Below are 15425 nucleotides of genomic sequence, written 5' to 3'. Positions count from 1 at the left end.
TTTTTTTTTTTTCTTTTACTTTGTACTTTACTATAATCGAGAATATTGAGATTTTTAGTTTGTAAATTTCTTTGCAATTAAAAAAAAAACAGGTACGATCGCCGAACGTGAGCACAAAAAGTGGGAAAATGCTCCACCTATCGAAAACAATCCCTACAGCCGGGAGAATATTCAAAAGAGGTTGTGGGAGAGGCAATACTCGAGAAGATCGTCGGAAAATTCCGGGTAAGATGTGCAATAATTCTTTGAAAAATTGTTCTTCGTGAGATTTCGTAATTTTTTTATTGCGACGAATAATATTCTTGAATATTCAGAATTTACACCGAATTGTCAACGAGCAATGGGACGGACTTGCTTGACGTGTTAACATCTCGAGAATCAAATATGCAAAGGTAATGTATAAAAATGCGAAGAAAAATTTACTATCAAACCATCAAAATTTTCATCTTTCTCTCTAAAATTATCAAGCAAAAGTGATCTTATTATTATACGAAATGAATCAAATTTATAATTTAATATAATTAAACGTATTTAAATTAAGATGAAGTATGTATTAACAATAATAAATCCACAGAAAGTAATTATTTTGCCATCGAACGGTTGATGACAGAGATCAGGTGATCTTAATGATTTTCAGAGTGATGGCAAATAGATTTCGTCGCGAGTTGATGATTTCGTTTTACAACAATTTTGTCGCGAGGATTTTTCTAATGGAAAATAAACGAGTTAGGAAGTTAAAGATGAGTTAGGTTAAAAATAATCGAATTCTTATAAAAGTGAATAATTTTTAAGGAATTTATCCGAGAAGTGGGGAATCGATTTTTGATAAAGAGAACTGTGATTCTCCACTTACTCCAAGGACTTCGCCATTGCATGGTCTTTACCATAGATTTTTAAGAAAAACTCGCGATTTTTAACAGATATATTTATCAGCAAGATTACGAACGATTCTCTAGAAAATTATTTTAAAATATTATTTTCAAAGCCATATTTCATCATTTAATCTCATTTTACAAAGTCATTTTTCAATCCACAAAATCCAAAGATAATAAAAATTCAATTCTTGAAACGTACAGGTTCGGCAGAGATTATTACGTGAACGGATCAGTGAATGAGAAAGGTAGAAGATCGTCGGACAATCCCGGGTATGATTTGCGATATTTCTTTGTATAATTCCTTTTTGCGTTATTTTTTACGATGAATGATATTTCTTTTCTTTTTGTTTAGAATACATAACGAATTGGCAATGAGCAACGGAACGGATACGGATGACATGTCATCATTACGGGAATTAAATATCCAAAGGTAAAGAGTGAAATAAATATTCTTATTCTTTTCGTTAAATTTGTAAATCAAATAAAAATTGAACGTGTTTTTCCGTAAATTTCTGAAATAGAAACCTCGGGGATTATTACGATACGAAAATGAACGAGAAAGGGAGAAGATCGTCGGACAATCCTGGGTAAAAGATTTGTAATTCTTTTTTGCAACAATTTTTCATTTTATGAAATTAATTCTGTACGATCGATAATATTTTCATAATTCAGAAATTACGAGTTATCAACGAGCAGCGGGAGTTTGAACGACGTGTTGACGACATTTCGAGACGAAAGCGTACAAAGGTAATGTATGAAAGTGTGTGGAGAAGAAATTAACGAATATTAAGATTCTTAAACTTTTCTATAAATTTTCGAAACGTGTAGATCTGCCGGGGACTATTACCTGTACGATCAAAAAGCGTCAGTAAACGAGAAGGGAAGAAGATCGTCGGACAATCCCGGGTAAGAATTATTGTACAATTTTTGTACAATTATTGTACAACGAAACAATTCAAAAATTAAATAGAAATTGAAAGATAATATCCGAAAATAAAAATTTACAACATATTCAGATAAATAAAAGAAAGTTCAATTTTTTTTCTATGAATTTCTGAATTAGTTTAGATCGGTCGAGGATAATTACGAGAAAAATCCAAAATCATCAGCGAATAAAAAAGAAAGAAGATCGTCAGATATAATAATCGATGACGTTTCAATATTCCAAGAACTAAATATACAAAGGTGAAGAAAAATTGAAAAAAAAAAAAAAAAATCTTCCCTTAGATTAGAATTTTCCCCCTCGCAAAAAAAAAAAAAACTTATAAACTTATTCCATCACAATTTGGATAAAAATTTCGACTTTTATCCATAAATTTGTTTTTGTTAAATGCGTAGATTCGCCGGAGACTGTTACACGAACGATTCAAAGCCGTCGGTGAACAACAAAGGGAGACGATCGTCGGGCTTTTCGACCTCGACGAGCAGACCGAGCAGCTCGTTATCCCAACGATCAAGCTTCAATGGGATCGCGGACCAGGATCAACAGGTGAGTTTCCAGCTCGAAAAGTTCGAGGAGGCTTCCCTGCGCGGCAGCCTTTCTAGATGGACCTATCGCGATCCGTACTCCAGTTCGAACTTCGCTGTCAACCCTCTTCTACGCATGGAACTCGATGCGTCCGCCGAATCAGCTGATCGTGTTCACGAAAATGTCAAGAATCGAAACGAGATATCATTAGGGAACGATGATCGTGACGTGAAACGTGAAAAAGTGATGGAGGGGGAAATGAACGAACACGAAGTAATGGATAGAGAGAATATTAATGAGATTTTGCAAGAAATCGAAGATATTCGAAACGAATCTGTAGGGAAAGTCGGTTACGATCTCGAAGGGAATAATAATCTCAAGTCGGATCGTGACTCGGGTATGTCCTCCGTCGATACGAACGATCTTAAAGTTAACAGAAGGAAACAGGATCAGGATTGTTGGAGGAGGTTGTGGATCGACGATTTTCAATACGTGAAAAACGAACAGATCGTGTCGTTGAATGGAAGAAGGTATTTCAACTCCAACGGTTACAAGTATAACACGTTCGGTGGGATAAAAAAGGATCTATCGATCGATGATTTGGATTGTGACTCTGACGAGGATAACTCGAAACCGGACAGATCCGATGAATTCTTCGATCCTGGGGAATTTTCCGGATTGAAGTTCCAGACGTTTGGAGGTATAAAGGGAAGCAAAAAAGTGGACAGGAGAGGGATTCTCATGTATAGAAGAGTGACATTGAGATCGTCCATAAGAAACGGTAAAAATCTGAAAGGAATGAGGACGTCTCGAAGCGATTCCTTGTTGCAAGAGAAGGACAGAATAACCGAGGACACGTCGAACGAGGACAGACGGACCGATTATCAAAGTGATAATTCCGAGGAGAAGGATGCAAGCGAGAAATATCTCGATAAAAAACCGAGAAGGAAATGCAACAAATTCTGCAAAAGGCAGCCAAGGATTGTGTACTCCTCGTCGTCGTCCACGGACGACGATTGGCAAGACGAAGAGATCGAATTGCCCAAGAAAACGATGATGCAAAAATTCTTAAAGGATACCTCAAAGAAAATGAAATCGAACTCGGACAACGATCCCAATTACTTCTTGAACACGTCGAGAAAAAAGATATTCAACAATAACGTCAGAAGATCGCCAAAGCATCGATCGTCGGACGATAACGAGAGTTTGAAGCTGGAACCGCCCATCGTGCCCGAGGTCATCGAGAAAAGTTTCGAAAGTTTGCAGGATCTTCGTGGCAAAGGGAAAGGGAAAAAGAAGCACAAAGCTTCGGAATCGATCAAATACGTGGGTGTGAGAAGTTTGAGCGATCTGACGATATGGTGAAAAATACTTAATCGAATTAGTTCTCCAAATAAGAAACTCTCTTTCAATACATTATGAAAGTTTATATTTTTTATACAATTTCATTCGAATCTCGTATGCAGTGCCATATTGTCAACGAGAAGTTCCTTAGAAAAGTGTCTAAAAGTGAATCTGAACGATAAAATTGATATATTATTACGACCATTATTATATTTTTTTTAATAATAAATTATAAAGAGAAATCTTATTATACAAATATATATATTATGTATAATATATATATATATATATATTATAATTATCTTAAGTACATTTTATTTCTAATGAAAGTAACGAATGTGAATTGTGATCAAAAGTGCATGACAAATTTTTCTTAACATTATTTATATCTTCAAGGTGTAGGTATTGTTTGCCCCTACGATTAATTTTAACAAATTAAAATTTTCAATTTGACTTTTTAATCGCTCTACTCGTTAGTTTTAACAATTTGATGGTGAATTTGATAAGTAGCTCTCACTTAATTAAGACAGTAACAGAGGAATAAGACAATCTCTGTAACAGCGAACTGTAAATAAATCTTTTTGACTCTTTCTTGTAGATCGCACGCACCAGTTATGTATCGACCTTACGCAAAAAAAAAAAAAAAAAATAATAATAATAATTACTTTTACTTGTATATAGTACACGTAGACCATAGAAAATGCTGCTTAAGAAAAGATTTAAAAAAAATAAAAAAATATAAAAAAATGAAAAAAATAAAAAAAAAAAATAATAAAAAACTATTTCTATTAGTACGAAGTTCTATGCACATTGCACATGCATGATAGCTGAGAAAATGCCTTTACCGGATCGGTAAGTACCGTTTACATGCATTTCCAATTTGATGCGTGTCGACTAACAAACGATATTTCAAGGGTTTGCATGTTACACGAGATAAGCATAAATTTGTTGACTGAGAATCAGCATGAATTTTTATCGAGAATCGAAAAGAAGGAATGAAAAAAAAAAAAAAAAAAAAAAAAATAATCGTAAAGATCTTTTTTTACCGCAAGGTGCTCCATTATTTGATCGTAACTAACAATTTTTTAGACTTTTTCTTACTGCATGATTATAACAATCGATGCTTTAAACTATGCATTAAACTAATTCCGATTAAAATACTAATAGCTGCAAAAAGTCGATCGAAACTAGTACTTTATGGAACTAAAAATACATGGAAGCAACAAATTGGATCTCCCTTGGATTGATTTCGGATCGTTTTCTGTTCCAGGAGGAGACACAATACAAGGAAACGGAGTCTCTGTTGAATCGAAGCAACGATGTCAAATCCAAAGTGGCTAAATGGCAAAATAACAACGTGGAGAGCAAGTATCTGCCGGCTGGGCAGGATGATTCCTCGAAAGGAGCTGAGAAAGGAAAGGAGAAGTTCTCCTCGAGGACCATCGAGGGTCAGAGGTCGTGGGAGGAGCAACGGATGGAGGAGATTCTGGAGAACGAGAGGAAGAACAGCAAGAACGAAATAAACGCGAAATTGAATAACCAAGAGAACACCGTGATTGAAACGAAAATGTTCAATTCTGAGAGAAACCAACGAAAGATCAAGAGGATCGATTTGAAGGCGTACGGGTTCGAAAATGAATTCTGCTCCAACAGAACGATCAGAACTTCGACGCCAAGAGTTGTGAATAAGTTGGATCTCAGGTCTTTCGGCTACGACGATGGAATTCGACGAACGCAGTCAAATATTCAATTGAACACCGTCGACAACGACGAATTCAAGGTTTCTAGGTACACCAATTTGTCGCAACAAAAGGATTACAAGGACGATAGTCAAGATGAGATCGAGAATCGAGGATCTGGGGACAACAGCTTGACGCAGAGCACGGAGACACTCAACAAATTCGAGGACGAGAGTTACAACGAGTTCAAATTGAGGCCCGCGAAATCGGTGCCGAACATCACCAAGTGTTATTCGAACAGGAACAGCCAGAGGGAGGAAGAGGAGGAGTACGATCGAAACTCGTTCGACGAGTTTGAAGTGATAAAGACCGGATCGGTGAGGAATCTTGCGAACAATTATAATCAGAAGACTGTTAATATTAAGAGTAGCCAGTCATCGATCGATGGATCAGAGAACGATGGGGATAATTCTTTGGAGAGGACGCAGAGTCATCAGTCGTTGAACGACATGAAGAAGAAAAGTTCGAGCGACGAGGAGTTTGATAATAAGGTGTTGCCGATGCCATCGGTCAGAAGGCTTGCTGAGGTATTTAGTAAGCAAAATGAACACGTTCACGTTCCTGTTACAAAGGTGAGAATAGTGTTTGAATGATTAATGATTATAGAACGTTTTAAAAAAAAAATGAATATAGTAAATTCGTCGTATAGCAAATTATCGAATTTTTAGAAATGTTTCGTTTTTAATAATATTTGGATCACTTGCACAATCGTTCATAGTTACAAACGAAAAATTATGATATATTATAGATCAATACACTGATCTATAACTGATTAAATATCTAAATTATACTTGATTACATTTATTAATATACACATATGTATATATATATATATTTTTTTTATTAGGCAACGAAATCATGTAACATGTACAACGAGAGATCTTCGACGCCAGAAATTCAAATAGTTGAAACACCGAGGCAAATGCACAGCCTAACCGCCAGATCACTTTCGAAACAATTTCGAGAAGGCTTGAGGCGAATTCCAAACAAAGTGACTTCACCTCCGGCTAGCCACGTCGTTATGGAACAATGCAAAGGCGAGAACCAAATGGAAATAGTGCAACCGAAGAACGATGTATTTAACGATACGAACGTGATCCTACCGGGAAAATTGAAATCGAATATAATATTCTGGGAACAGATGCAGAAAAAGATGTAAAGCATATCTATTTGCTTTAAATTTGGTGCACGTTTGTCAAAAAAGAGAAAAGAAATTTATAAATCAATGTAAGGATCAAATTAAAGTGATATATCGTGTATAGAATCCTGAAACAAGGAATCTAGTAATATTTTCTTCTTTCAATATGATTGAAATTATTTTTTAATTAATTTAATGAGAAATTAATTCGAAGAAATAAAAGAGTGGTTAACATCCTTGCTCAACGTAAGAATGTTTTAACACGATACACGAACAAAAGGAGTCGATTAATTGTATGAAACAATACAGGCTCAATGATCGATTAATTTACAAAAGCAATTGCATTCGCGACATGAAATGTCGATGCGATATGTGTGCCAAATGATACGAACCCGTGATTAGCCAAAGAGAATATTTTTGCGTAGTTCTTTTGAAACATGCAAATAATTTGAACTGAACAGCAAACATTTTGAAAACTAATCTATTAAAAAAATCCACCAAATTTTACATGTTTGCAATAAATAATTGTAAATATATATACCGGAATATAGTCGAAAATATCAAAATTATTTTCTGTACATAAAAAAATCTAATATAGTTACAAAGTTATATATATATATAAATTTATTCTATAGTATTCTCATGTATTACAATACTGTTATTATTTATTGACGTCTAAATATACATATATTGGTGTGTATATATATATATATTTAAATTAAGAAAATCGATGGGCAACGAAAATTCTTTAATAAAATATCGAAGTTTGTATGGAATAATCTTACGTTATCTGTGTAACTAAAACTGTGCTATATCGATATTATATAGAAATATATTGTTTATTATCAAAAAAAAAAAAGTATAAAACTGAATTTTCGCCTTCAAAAACTTTCAAAAATAAGAACGGATTGAGGATTGTTAAGACAGTATTAGGAAAAAACTAAGGAAATTAAAATTGTTAAAATATACTGCATATTTTATTCGAATATTTGCACATACATATGTGTGTGTGTGTGTCTAACTGTCTAGTGTCTTTTATGAGTATTATATTATATTCTACATAATCATAAAAATACTATCTTTTTCAAAGAATTATAAAAAATATAAAAAAAGATCATAACTTGTAAAATCATTGCATTGATATGCTATTTTCAAATATATATATATATTTTTTTTTTGAAACAGTATTCAATAATATATGCATCTAGTTTTATGATACGGTACAATTTCTAATTCAACTTCGTGTTCTCGCCGATAATTCCACAGGAAATGATCGATCAAAATAGAATTAATATTTGATTTTAATTGATTCTTTTTCTCTTTAGGACAACGCTCGATTAGATCTTTCACTTCATATTTGACTCGTTCGATCACTTCTATCGTGCAACCACGAATTTCAATTTCCTCATCACTACCGTTTTCTAACTCTATATCTGTAAATATCAAATACCGTGCTAATCTAATAAGCAAAATTGTGCCACTTACCTTTATCGTCTTCTATTTTATAACGTGATAAAGAAATAAAATAAAGAAAAAAAATAACTGATAAGACTTACCAGATTTTAGCTTACTCATGAGAGTGTTGCTGTAACGAATAGCACCAAAATGTAGGAGGATTTGGGGAATACGATAATCGGCGAACATCGTGAGATAATCTATGTCCCAGAATTCGCCAATCCCCTCTCCTTTGAAGCAGGCCCAAATATCGCCCACCAGTATCTGAGCCCTCTTGTAAAAACTGACTGAAAAACGAAAACAATTGTTATCGCATTTGTCCCTTTCATGAAAGAATTTTTTAATAAAATTCTTCTTCATCGGATTAAACATAAGTTACCTCTGTGAATTTTATAGTCTGCCTCATCTTGGTAAGATTCGAATTCCTTCACTATACATCTGAGTAAATTCTGAGCTGAGTGAGAGCTCAATTTGACACAGTTAACAAAAGTACCTAGAAATAAAATGGAATTGTTAATCAATTATAACACGTGAACAAAATGTTTGACAAATTTTAATAGGTTTTTAAATTCTGTGTACAGAATATTTTGGTAGTCTAGTGTATAACTTTACAGCCTGTTAAATAAAATCTTCGAAAGGGAATCGAGAATTTAGAAACCTGATTTAATTACAAAAATATATTCTCTGTCTCGACAAAGATCGGTAAAGTTTTGCACCAGAACTCTTAATGTACAATGTGTGATGATCTGAGGAAAAGGATTTCAAGCATATACCTTGATACTTTTCTAATAAAACTTTTCCAGCATCTCGCAAGCATTTTACTCTTTCGTCTAACAGCGGAATACTAGTTTCTGTATCGCCACGAAAAATATATTCAGCTTCGGATCTCGTTATTTGAGAATAATACTTGGGATCAACTATAGGTTTCCCCTCCTGTTCGAAGTAAATTATTAAAAAAAAAAAAAAAGAAAAAGAGAGAGAGAAATAAAGAGAGAGAAAGAGGAAAAGAAAGAATGGGCATATCTATTGGTAAAATTTCAACAATAATTAAACGTTCTTTCGAGACGAAACACACGGACGTGTCGAAGTATTTTTGAAACGACCAAGACAAACAATCCACGAACAAAAGAAGCTAGACATAACGTGGAAAACGAGAAAGTGACATTTTACGTGTATATCGCGCAAAATTCCAATGTAACCACAATATGTTGTTTATTATTAAATTTATAAGGGTGCGTACATTAAGAAATTTCTAAGTAATCAGAAAGATATTACTTCCCGACGAGTAAGATGAATCCATCGTGCGAGCACTATCCGACTGATATGATCAGTCTTAAAAGACCCACGTGAGTACACGTGACTCGAATAACGGGAGATTTCTTTTTCATATAACAATTTTTCGAATAAAATCAGGAGTCTAGAGAAATTCTCCGAATCGATCCCTAAACCGAAAGGTGCTATTCCACATTTTGGTCTGCCAAAATGGAAATTAATGCCTTTAGAGTCGAAAATCCCAATGGTCCCCGGACCGGAAGGCGCTTACAACTTCGCTCGTCGTAAACTCGGGGAGAGATTGTGGATCTCAGCGCCCGACGCGGAATTCAACTTGAGCGATCCTTACGGTTATGAGATAGAATGGACTTACGATTCTCTTCACGACAAACATTTGCTCCCTCATTTCTCAAAACCGAATGTTATTCGACATTTGTTGAAAGCCGGTTTCATTACTAAGAATCTAGATGCGAAATGTTCCTTGCGGGATTATAATATGTATAGAAGATATTTGAGAAGGTTACACTGTGACAGTATAAAAAAAGAATTGAACAGAATAACGAAAAAATCTACAGAGGAGAAAGCGATACAATACGCGCAACATCAGGCGGAGAAGGAAGTAAAGAGGTAAAATATTGAAGATATATTGTTGCGATTATTGCATTCCTTTTGATAAAAACTTAAAGAATAAATTTGCCTGTTTGTGGCAACACTATGGATATAACTTTTGATTTTTTTTATCAAAAATATTGAATCAAATGAATGTATTATTTAAAAAATTCCCCAAAAAATTATTGTATAAAAAAATTATATGTACAATTTATAATAATTATGTAAAATAATTATGTAAAAATTAATATTAGTTTATAAATTATATTATAATGGAAAAATTTACTTGATCAATATTACAATGGTTAAAGAATGGTTAGTTATATTTCTATTTATCTTTCCCATTGAAATTCTGAATAGTTAATGAAACATTACTGTGTGCAGATAGCAGAGATTAATGTTCTAATGTTTATTCCTTTTAAAATAAAATTAACTTTTAATCTATTCAATATTCGCAACAATATATTATATTATACAGAGTGTCTGAAGCATTTTTTTTTTTTTTTATATCTTCTATAATTTCTAATTTAATTGTTCTTTAAACATTTCTATTTAAACCAGACACACTGTATAAATAGAATGACCTGTTATTTAAAATAATGAAATACAAGACAACAATTCATCAGATTAAAAGAAAGAGAAAGATTGATGGAATTAAGAAAATTTGCTATAAAAGAGATAAAAATGGCTGAGAAGCTAAAACGACAAAAACAAAAGGAGATGAAAAAGAAAATAGAGAAAAGATTGATATTATTAGAATTACAAAAACGAGAAGCTCAACAAATGCGATATATGAAAAGCATAGAGAAAGCTGAATTAATTCAACAAAAACAAAAAGCAGCACAAGCTATTCGACGGCAAAAAATAATTCACACTCTACTGGAATGGAGTAAAAAGGAACGTGTAAGAAAAAAAATGATGGATCGGCGATTAATACAAGAACGGGAAGAGAAACGGAGAATCGTAAAAGAAAAGTATGTATAAAAATAAAATAGAATAATTCGTGTTAGAGAATTGAAAGTTTCTTTTACATTATTTAGATGGGAAGAAAGACAAGAATTTCAAAAGAAACAAATTGAAAAAGAACAATTTCTATTGAAATGCATAGAAGATCAACGAAAAGAATTTATAGAAGCATATGAAGAGAAAGTAAGAAGAGAAACAGAAAGAATGAAAAGTATGTTATTGAAATTTATGAATTATTTTTTTTTTTTGCATGTGTACTAATAAAATTTGATGTTTTTTATAGATCTTTTTCATGATGTGAGAATGTATATAAGATGTTATTTGGCTAGGCAAATGCCTTCAAAGAGAATGCGAATTTGTTGTCCAAAATATTTTTATAATGAAGAGGTATTTTATATGAATTTAATAAAATATTTATTAAATAAATAAATATTTAATAAAAATCACAAAAATCACATACTATTTTAAACTGCTAAGATGCTATTTTAATTTTAGGATGATTTTAAAACCGATGAAAAAAAATTATTATCTAAATCATATGCTGGTACAAAAAATGATAAGGTAAGAATATTCAACATCTTTTATCAAGATTGTAAATTATATAATCAATTCAAATATTGCATGTATTTTATATGTTCTATATTATTTATATAATACTATATATCATATAAATAAGTTTATCTAATAAAGATATATTATAGATTTATCTAATAAAGATATATAATATTATTTTAGACAAAAAAGTTAACTGAAACAAAAAAGAAAAAAGGCAAAGAGAAACAAACAGATAAAACAAAATCAAAAAAAGAACCAAAAGATGAAAAGAAAATAGAAAAAAAAATAAATGAAACTCAAAAAATTGTAAAAAATGGAAAACAAAAGAAAAGAAAAATAAAAAAGAAAAAAGAAATTAAACCAGATATAAAATCTGAATTAGAAGAAGTGCCAGAATCTATACCTCCAGAAAAAATAGAATCAATAAAATCAATAACACCGCCTTCTATATCAAAAGAAAAGTGCAGGTGTCAAATAATTAGGGATACTCGAAAAGGCATTATATAATAATAGATAGAATTCTTCCATAAATTTAAATTTATATAATTTCAACTTACATTTATAGCTCTTTTAATAGCAGCACATAATGCAAAATATCCAGTTTGATTATTAACTGTCCATTTTGGACAATTTTTTTCATTCCAAAAGGAATAATTTAATGTATTCAAAATAAATATCCAATCAACTGCTTTTGGATCTTCAGGAGAAGGGTGAAATTGACATTGAGAAAAATTATTTACACTTATTTTATCATCCTTAAGACCTTTTAAAACCTGTAAATGTAATTAAATATATTAAATTTTTTTATCTTATTTTTTTAACCAATTAAAAAAATATAACAAAGAAGTAACATCTATTATATAATTTTACTTGTTTTTATAATATATTAAAAATTTATATATGTATAATTTAAATAATGTTGAAAAAATTATTTACCGCATAAGCAACATTTTTGACTCCTTCATTTTCAACAAAAACATTTTTAGAACATAAATTTATAAACTTTGCGGAATCCTTTGGCATCAAAATCATTGTGGAAAAAATATTATCGTACTTTTAATTATAAATTAAAAATAATTTATTTAAACAAAAATTCGACAAACACTTAATAACAGAATAAGTACATTTACTTATTTTACAATATAGTCAATAGTCACGTGATAGTATCCCGTGACCTAAGATTCTTAGCACGTTAGCAACGACTGTCTTGTAAACAAACATGGCTATGAATATTAAAATTTGTGAAATTGTTTTTTAGATTGTTTATTAATTATGTGAACAGATTATTATCTTGAAATGTTCATATTAGTGTCTCAAAACTTTATTATACGTGAAATTAAGGTAAGCATTTTAAGTTTTGAAATTGCATAGTTGATATTGAAAGTACTTTTTCAGGACTATACACAGCACATGTGCACTATAATTGTTTACATTGAGCGTTAATAAAAATCTTTTTAGATTTATTAATTTAAATTGTCCGAAAATAATATCAAAAAGTAATTATCTTAAATATAATAGTTTATATATCATATATTTTCTTTTATTATTATTTTAATAAAGAAACTTTTAGGTTATTTGTTATGATAATTTAATGCATATTTTTATATGCATTATATCATTTATCATCATTTATCACAATTAGCTATTTAGGTTATATAAAACTTGGAAATAAAGTTTATAAGATATTTTTTACGTGTTTTTTTTCTACCTTGCATAATTCTATTATCATATTTACATTTATTGACATATGATAATTATTAATGATTGTTTGATAGTTTGACATCAATAACTTATATTTTAATTTTATTGATGTTAAATATTATTTATAATAAAATAAAATTAAACTTATGTTTTGTATTGAATGTGATATTTAAGTTTATAATCAAAATATAAAGTGTCATATCACTTTATTTAATCAATCATAACATTTAATAATACATAATTTAACTGATAAATGTATTCTATGTTTAAGTTTTTACATAAGGACATGCGTTTCTTATTTTACGGTACACTCGATTGTAGGTAATACCTAATTTTAGTATCATAGGCAACTATTTTCTGTAAAGTTTGATAAGATTCGAAACTTTAACACTTCATTTGTAATTTACATACGTAATACAAATTATAATCTTCAAATAATATGTATCATCATATTTACATATAAAATTTTATTATTGCAATATTTAATATACTAAGTTTTCTGCACATTATATCTCTGCACATTTTTTTTAATTTTTCCTTCACAACTAATAAAATTATTTTATGATCTTATATTTAAATTGTTATATTTAAAATGTATATACTTTTCCAAAGATTTCTTCTAAATATCAAATAGCATGATTAAATAAAATACTTTGAATTACGATGTAACTTACAAAATATGAATATTACAAACATGTTTCGAATCCCAGAGTTTGAAAAGTCAAATGGTAGTGTGCTTCATCGCATTCATTCATTCAAATAACATATGTACATAATACCCTTCAACATAAAGTGAACAGATTAAGGCTCCAGCAGGCTATAGGCTACATTCTATAATGTACAATGCATTATGTACTTTGTTAGTTTCTGTTTTCGCATACATGTCTGGTTGTGTAATGTGTGGTTAGCGATAGCACCAAAAGATTTTTCAACATCATTATTTGATACAAATGATTCATAAAAATACAATATGATTAACACAGAAATCAAGTTGCAATGATTAACATTTATTTTATTCGGTATTATTAAACTTTGCAACATATTTGCCATAATAGATATACTTATCATAAAACAATAAGTCTTAACAAAAATGTATAAATTCATATTTTATGAAATATAAAATATTGGACAAGAATATAGTAGGCCTTGCCCACCAATATTTATAATGAATGAAGTTTTCCTTTGTATATATTGAATGCTATGAACACTTAATGGCATTCTGTACCAAATTGTGAATTGATGATAGATGATATATCTATCTTGTTTGATATTATATATTTTGACATCACTGTGGCCCCAGCATGCTATTATATTATACATAGCATGAAACCAATATAATAATATTCATTTAAAGATATATTAAACATGTTATTGTGCTTTTTAGATGTTACAAGACTTAAGTGTTAAACAAAATTATATCATTGTGCAACTAATGAATTGAAATTTTAATAATCATTGATTCTGATATTTTAACTCAATGATTTTATTAGGCTGACCGAACATGCACATGTTAGACAGCATTTTTTTCCACTGTGCAATACTTTATATTTTTTTTTAATGTTGACTATCAATATGAATCAAAATGAATGCATTCAATCTTTCAATATTAAATTTCAATTCTAAATTATAAACTATAAGTTTCAGAATTATTGGAGTAGAATTTTTTATCAATAAGATAGTAATCCATATGATTAATTATAACAAATAATTTTAGTAAATGCAATTCATCAAAAATGTTCATATTATTTATTGCACAAGATCATAAAAATAAAAATCAAATGATTTGTGTTTATTGAATATTAGATTATTATCTGATTGATAGTTTGAATGTATTTAATAAATGCATTAACAAATTTTAATATTCCACTCCAAATTTCATGTTTGATTTTGGCTATTAATTACAAATTTTACATAGTTCAATTTATTAAATATAATTTCAATAATTAAAATTTTTACAAAAAATAAGACCAAGGATCCCTGTTACCCCAAGAATATAATTATTAAATACTAATAAATTTAGCTAGAGATTAATATATAAATTGATATTCTTTTTAAATACTGTAAAATAATAGACGGTTTAATCATAGAGATGAATGTTTTTAAATAATATGTAAGTCTTTGTTATATATGAATTCAAAGTTATATCAAAGCATTTGCTAATAAAATTCATTAAAAATAAAAATATAAGATAGTAAATATATTTTTTAAGCAATTAGAAATTGTTAATATAGAATTTTAAAAAGTTGATAAAAAAGAATATATTGCAGTTAAAATGTCAAAGTTTTTTTTTGCTTCTTTTTTTT

At 30.0% G+C, this 15425-nt stretch overlaps 4 protein-coding genes across 13 annotated transcripts in view; 3 read left to right on the top strand and 1 right to left on the bottom strand.

Moving 5' to 3' along the window:
• The window catches only part of LOC102673723 (putative leucine-rich repeat-containing protein DDB_G0290503), a 65034-nt gene that overhangs the window by 41281 nt on the left and 8328 nt on the right, over nucleotides 1-15425 (top strand). For 3 of the 10 annotated variants that reach the window (XM_031509622.1, XM_031509620.1, XM_031509628.1), the window contains 11 exons: nucleotides 90-225; nucleotides 315-392; nucleotides 1077-1145; nucleotides 1228-1305; nucleotides 1397-1462; nucleotides 1548-1622; nucleotides 1704-1781; nucleotides 1944-2060; nucleotides 2214-2365; nucleotides 4956-5998; nucleotides 6274-6642. In XM_031509622.1, the coding sequence (XP_031365482.1) occupies nucleotides 90-225; nucleotides 315-392; nucleotides 1077-1145; nucleotides 1228-1305; nucleotides 1397-1462; nucleotides 1548-1622; nucleotides 1704-1781; nucleotides 1944-2060; nucleotides 2214-2365; nucleotides 4956-5998; nucleotides 6274-6585 (2204 nt within the window). In that variant the 3' untranslated portion in view covers nucleotides 6586-6642. Of the gene's footprint in view, nucleotides 1-89; nucleotides 226-314; nucleotides 393-1076; nucleotides 1146-1227; nucleotides 1306-1396; nucleotides 1463-1547; nucleotides 1623-1703; nucleotides 1782-1943; nucleotides 2061-2211; nucleotides 3728-4955; nucleotides 5999-6273; nucleotides 6643-10291; nucleotides 10300-15425 lie in introns of those variants that run through there. The other 7 variants (XM_031509619.1, XM_031509618.1, XM_031509621.1 and 4 more) reach the window with 7 other exon arrangements.
• On the bottom strand, nucleotides 7748-12591 carry LOC102673985 (queuosine salvage protein). The gene is made up of 6 exons (XM_006613907.2): nucleotides 12358-12591; nucleotides 11979-12194; nucleotides 8793-8952; nucleotides 8399-8512; nucleotides 8121-8306; nucleotides 7748-7997 (listed from the first exon to the last, which is right to left on the bottom strand). Exons 1-6 carry the CDS (start codon nucleotides 12451-12453, stop codon nucleotides 7753-7755), a joined length of 1017 nt encoding a protein of 338 aa, XP_006613970.1. The 5' UTR covers nucleotides 12454-12591; the 3' UTR covers nucleotides 7748-7752.
• On the top strand, nucleotides 8985-11427 carry LOC102673853 (trichohyalin). Its single transcript, XM_006613906.2, has 5 exons — nucleotides 8985-9918; nucleotides 10527-10874; nucleotides 10941-11049; nucleotides 11150-11253; nucleotides 11362-11427. The coding sequence occupies exons 1-4, from the start codon at nucleotides 9512-9514 to the stop codon at nucleotides 11165-11167; spliced, it is 882 nt and encodes a 293-aa protein (XP_006613969.2). The 5' UTR covers nucleotides 8985-9511; the 3' UTR covers nucleotides 11168-11253; nucleotides 11362-11427.
• The window catches only part of LOC102672978 (centrosomal protein of 290 kDa-like), a 13373-nt gene continuing 10528 nt past the window's right edge, over nucleotides 12581-15425 (top strand). The window contains exon 1 of the mRNA XM_031509630.1: nucleotides 12581-12762. The gene's annotated coding sequence lies outside the window, so the exon portion shown is untranslated. The remainder of the gene's footprint in view (nucleotides 12763-15425) is intronic.

The sequence above is a fragment of the Apis dorsata genome, unplaced genomic scaffold, assembly GCF_000469605.1.
Source record: "Apis dorsata unplaced genomic scaffold, Apis dorsata 1.3 scaffold_165, whole genome shotgun sequence".
In the NCBI taxonomy this organism is placed as follows: domain Eukaryota; kingdom Metazoa; phylum Arthropoda; class Insecta; order Hymenoptera; family Apidae; genus Apis; species Apis dorsata.
This window is presented reverse-complemented; position numbering and strand designations above follow the sequence as displayed.

What these genes read in the sequence shown, in the direction of transcription:
- LOC102673853 (XM_006613906.2), top strand. Translation starts at nt 9,512, where the DNA reads ATGCCTTTAGAGTCGAAAATCCCAATGGTCCCCGGACCGGAAGGCGCT. An exon ending in GCGGAGAAGGAAGTAAAGAG is followed by an intron (nt 9,919 to 10,526) that starts GTAAAATATTGA and finishes ACAATTCATCAG; the next exon opens with ATTAAAAGAAAGAGAAAGAT. An exon ending in CGGAGAATCGTAAAAGAAAA is followed by an intron (nt 10,875 to 10,940) that starts GTATGTATAAAA and finishes TACATTATTTAG; the next exon opens with ATGGGAAGAAAGACAAGAAT.
- LOC102673985 (XM_006613907.2), bottom strand. Translation starts at nt 12,453, where the DNA reads ATGATTTTGATGCCAAAGGATTCCGCAAAGTTTATAAATTTATGTTCT. An exon ending in CTATTAAAAGAGCTATAAAT is followed by an intron (nt 8,953 to 11,978) that starts GTAAGTTGAAAT and finishes TACTTCGAACAG; the next exon opens with GAGGGGAAACCTATAGTTGA. An exon ending in AGACTATAAAATTCACAGAG is followed by an intron (nt 8,307 to 8,398) that starts GTAACTTATGTT and finishes TTCGTTTTTCAG; the next exon opens with TCAGTTTTTACAAGAGGGCT.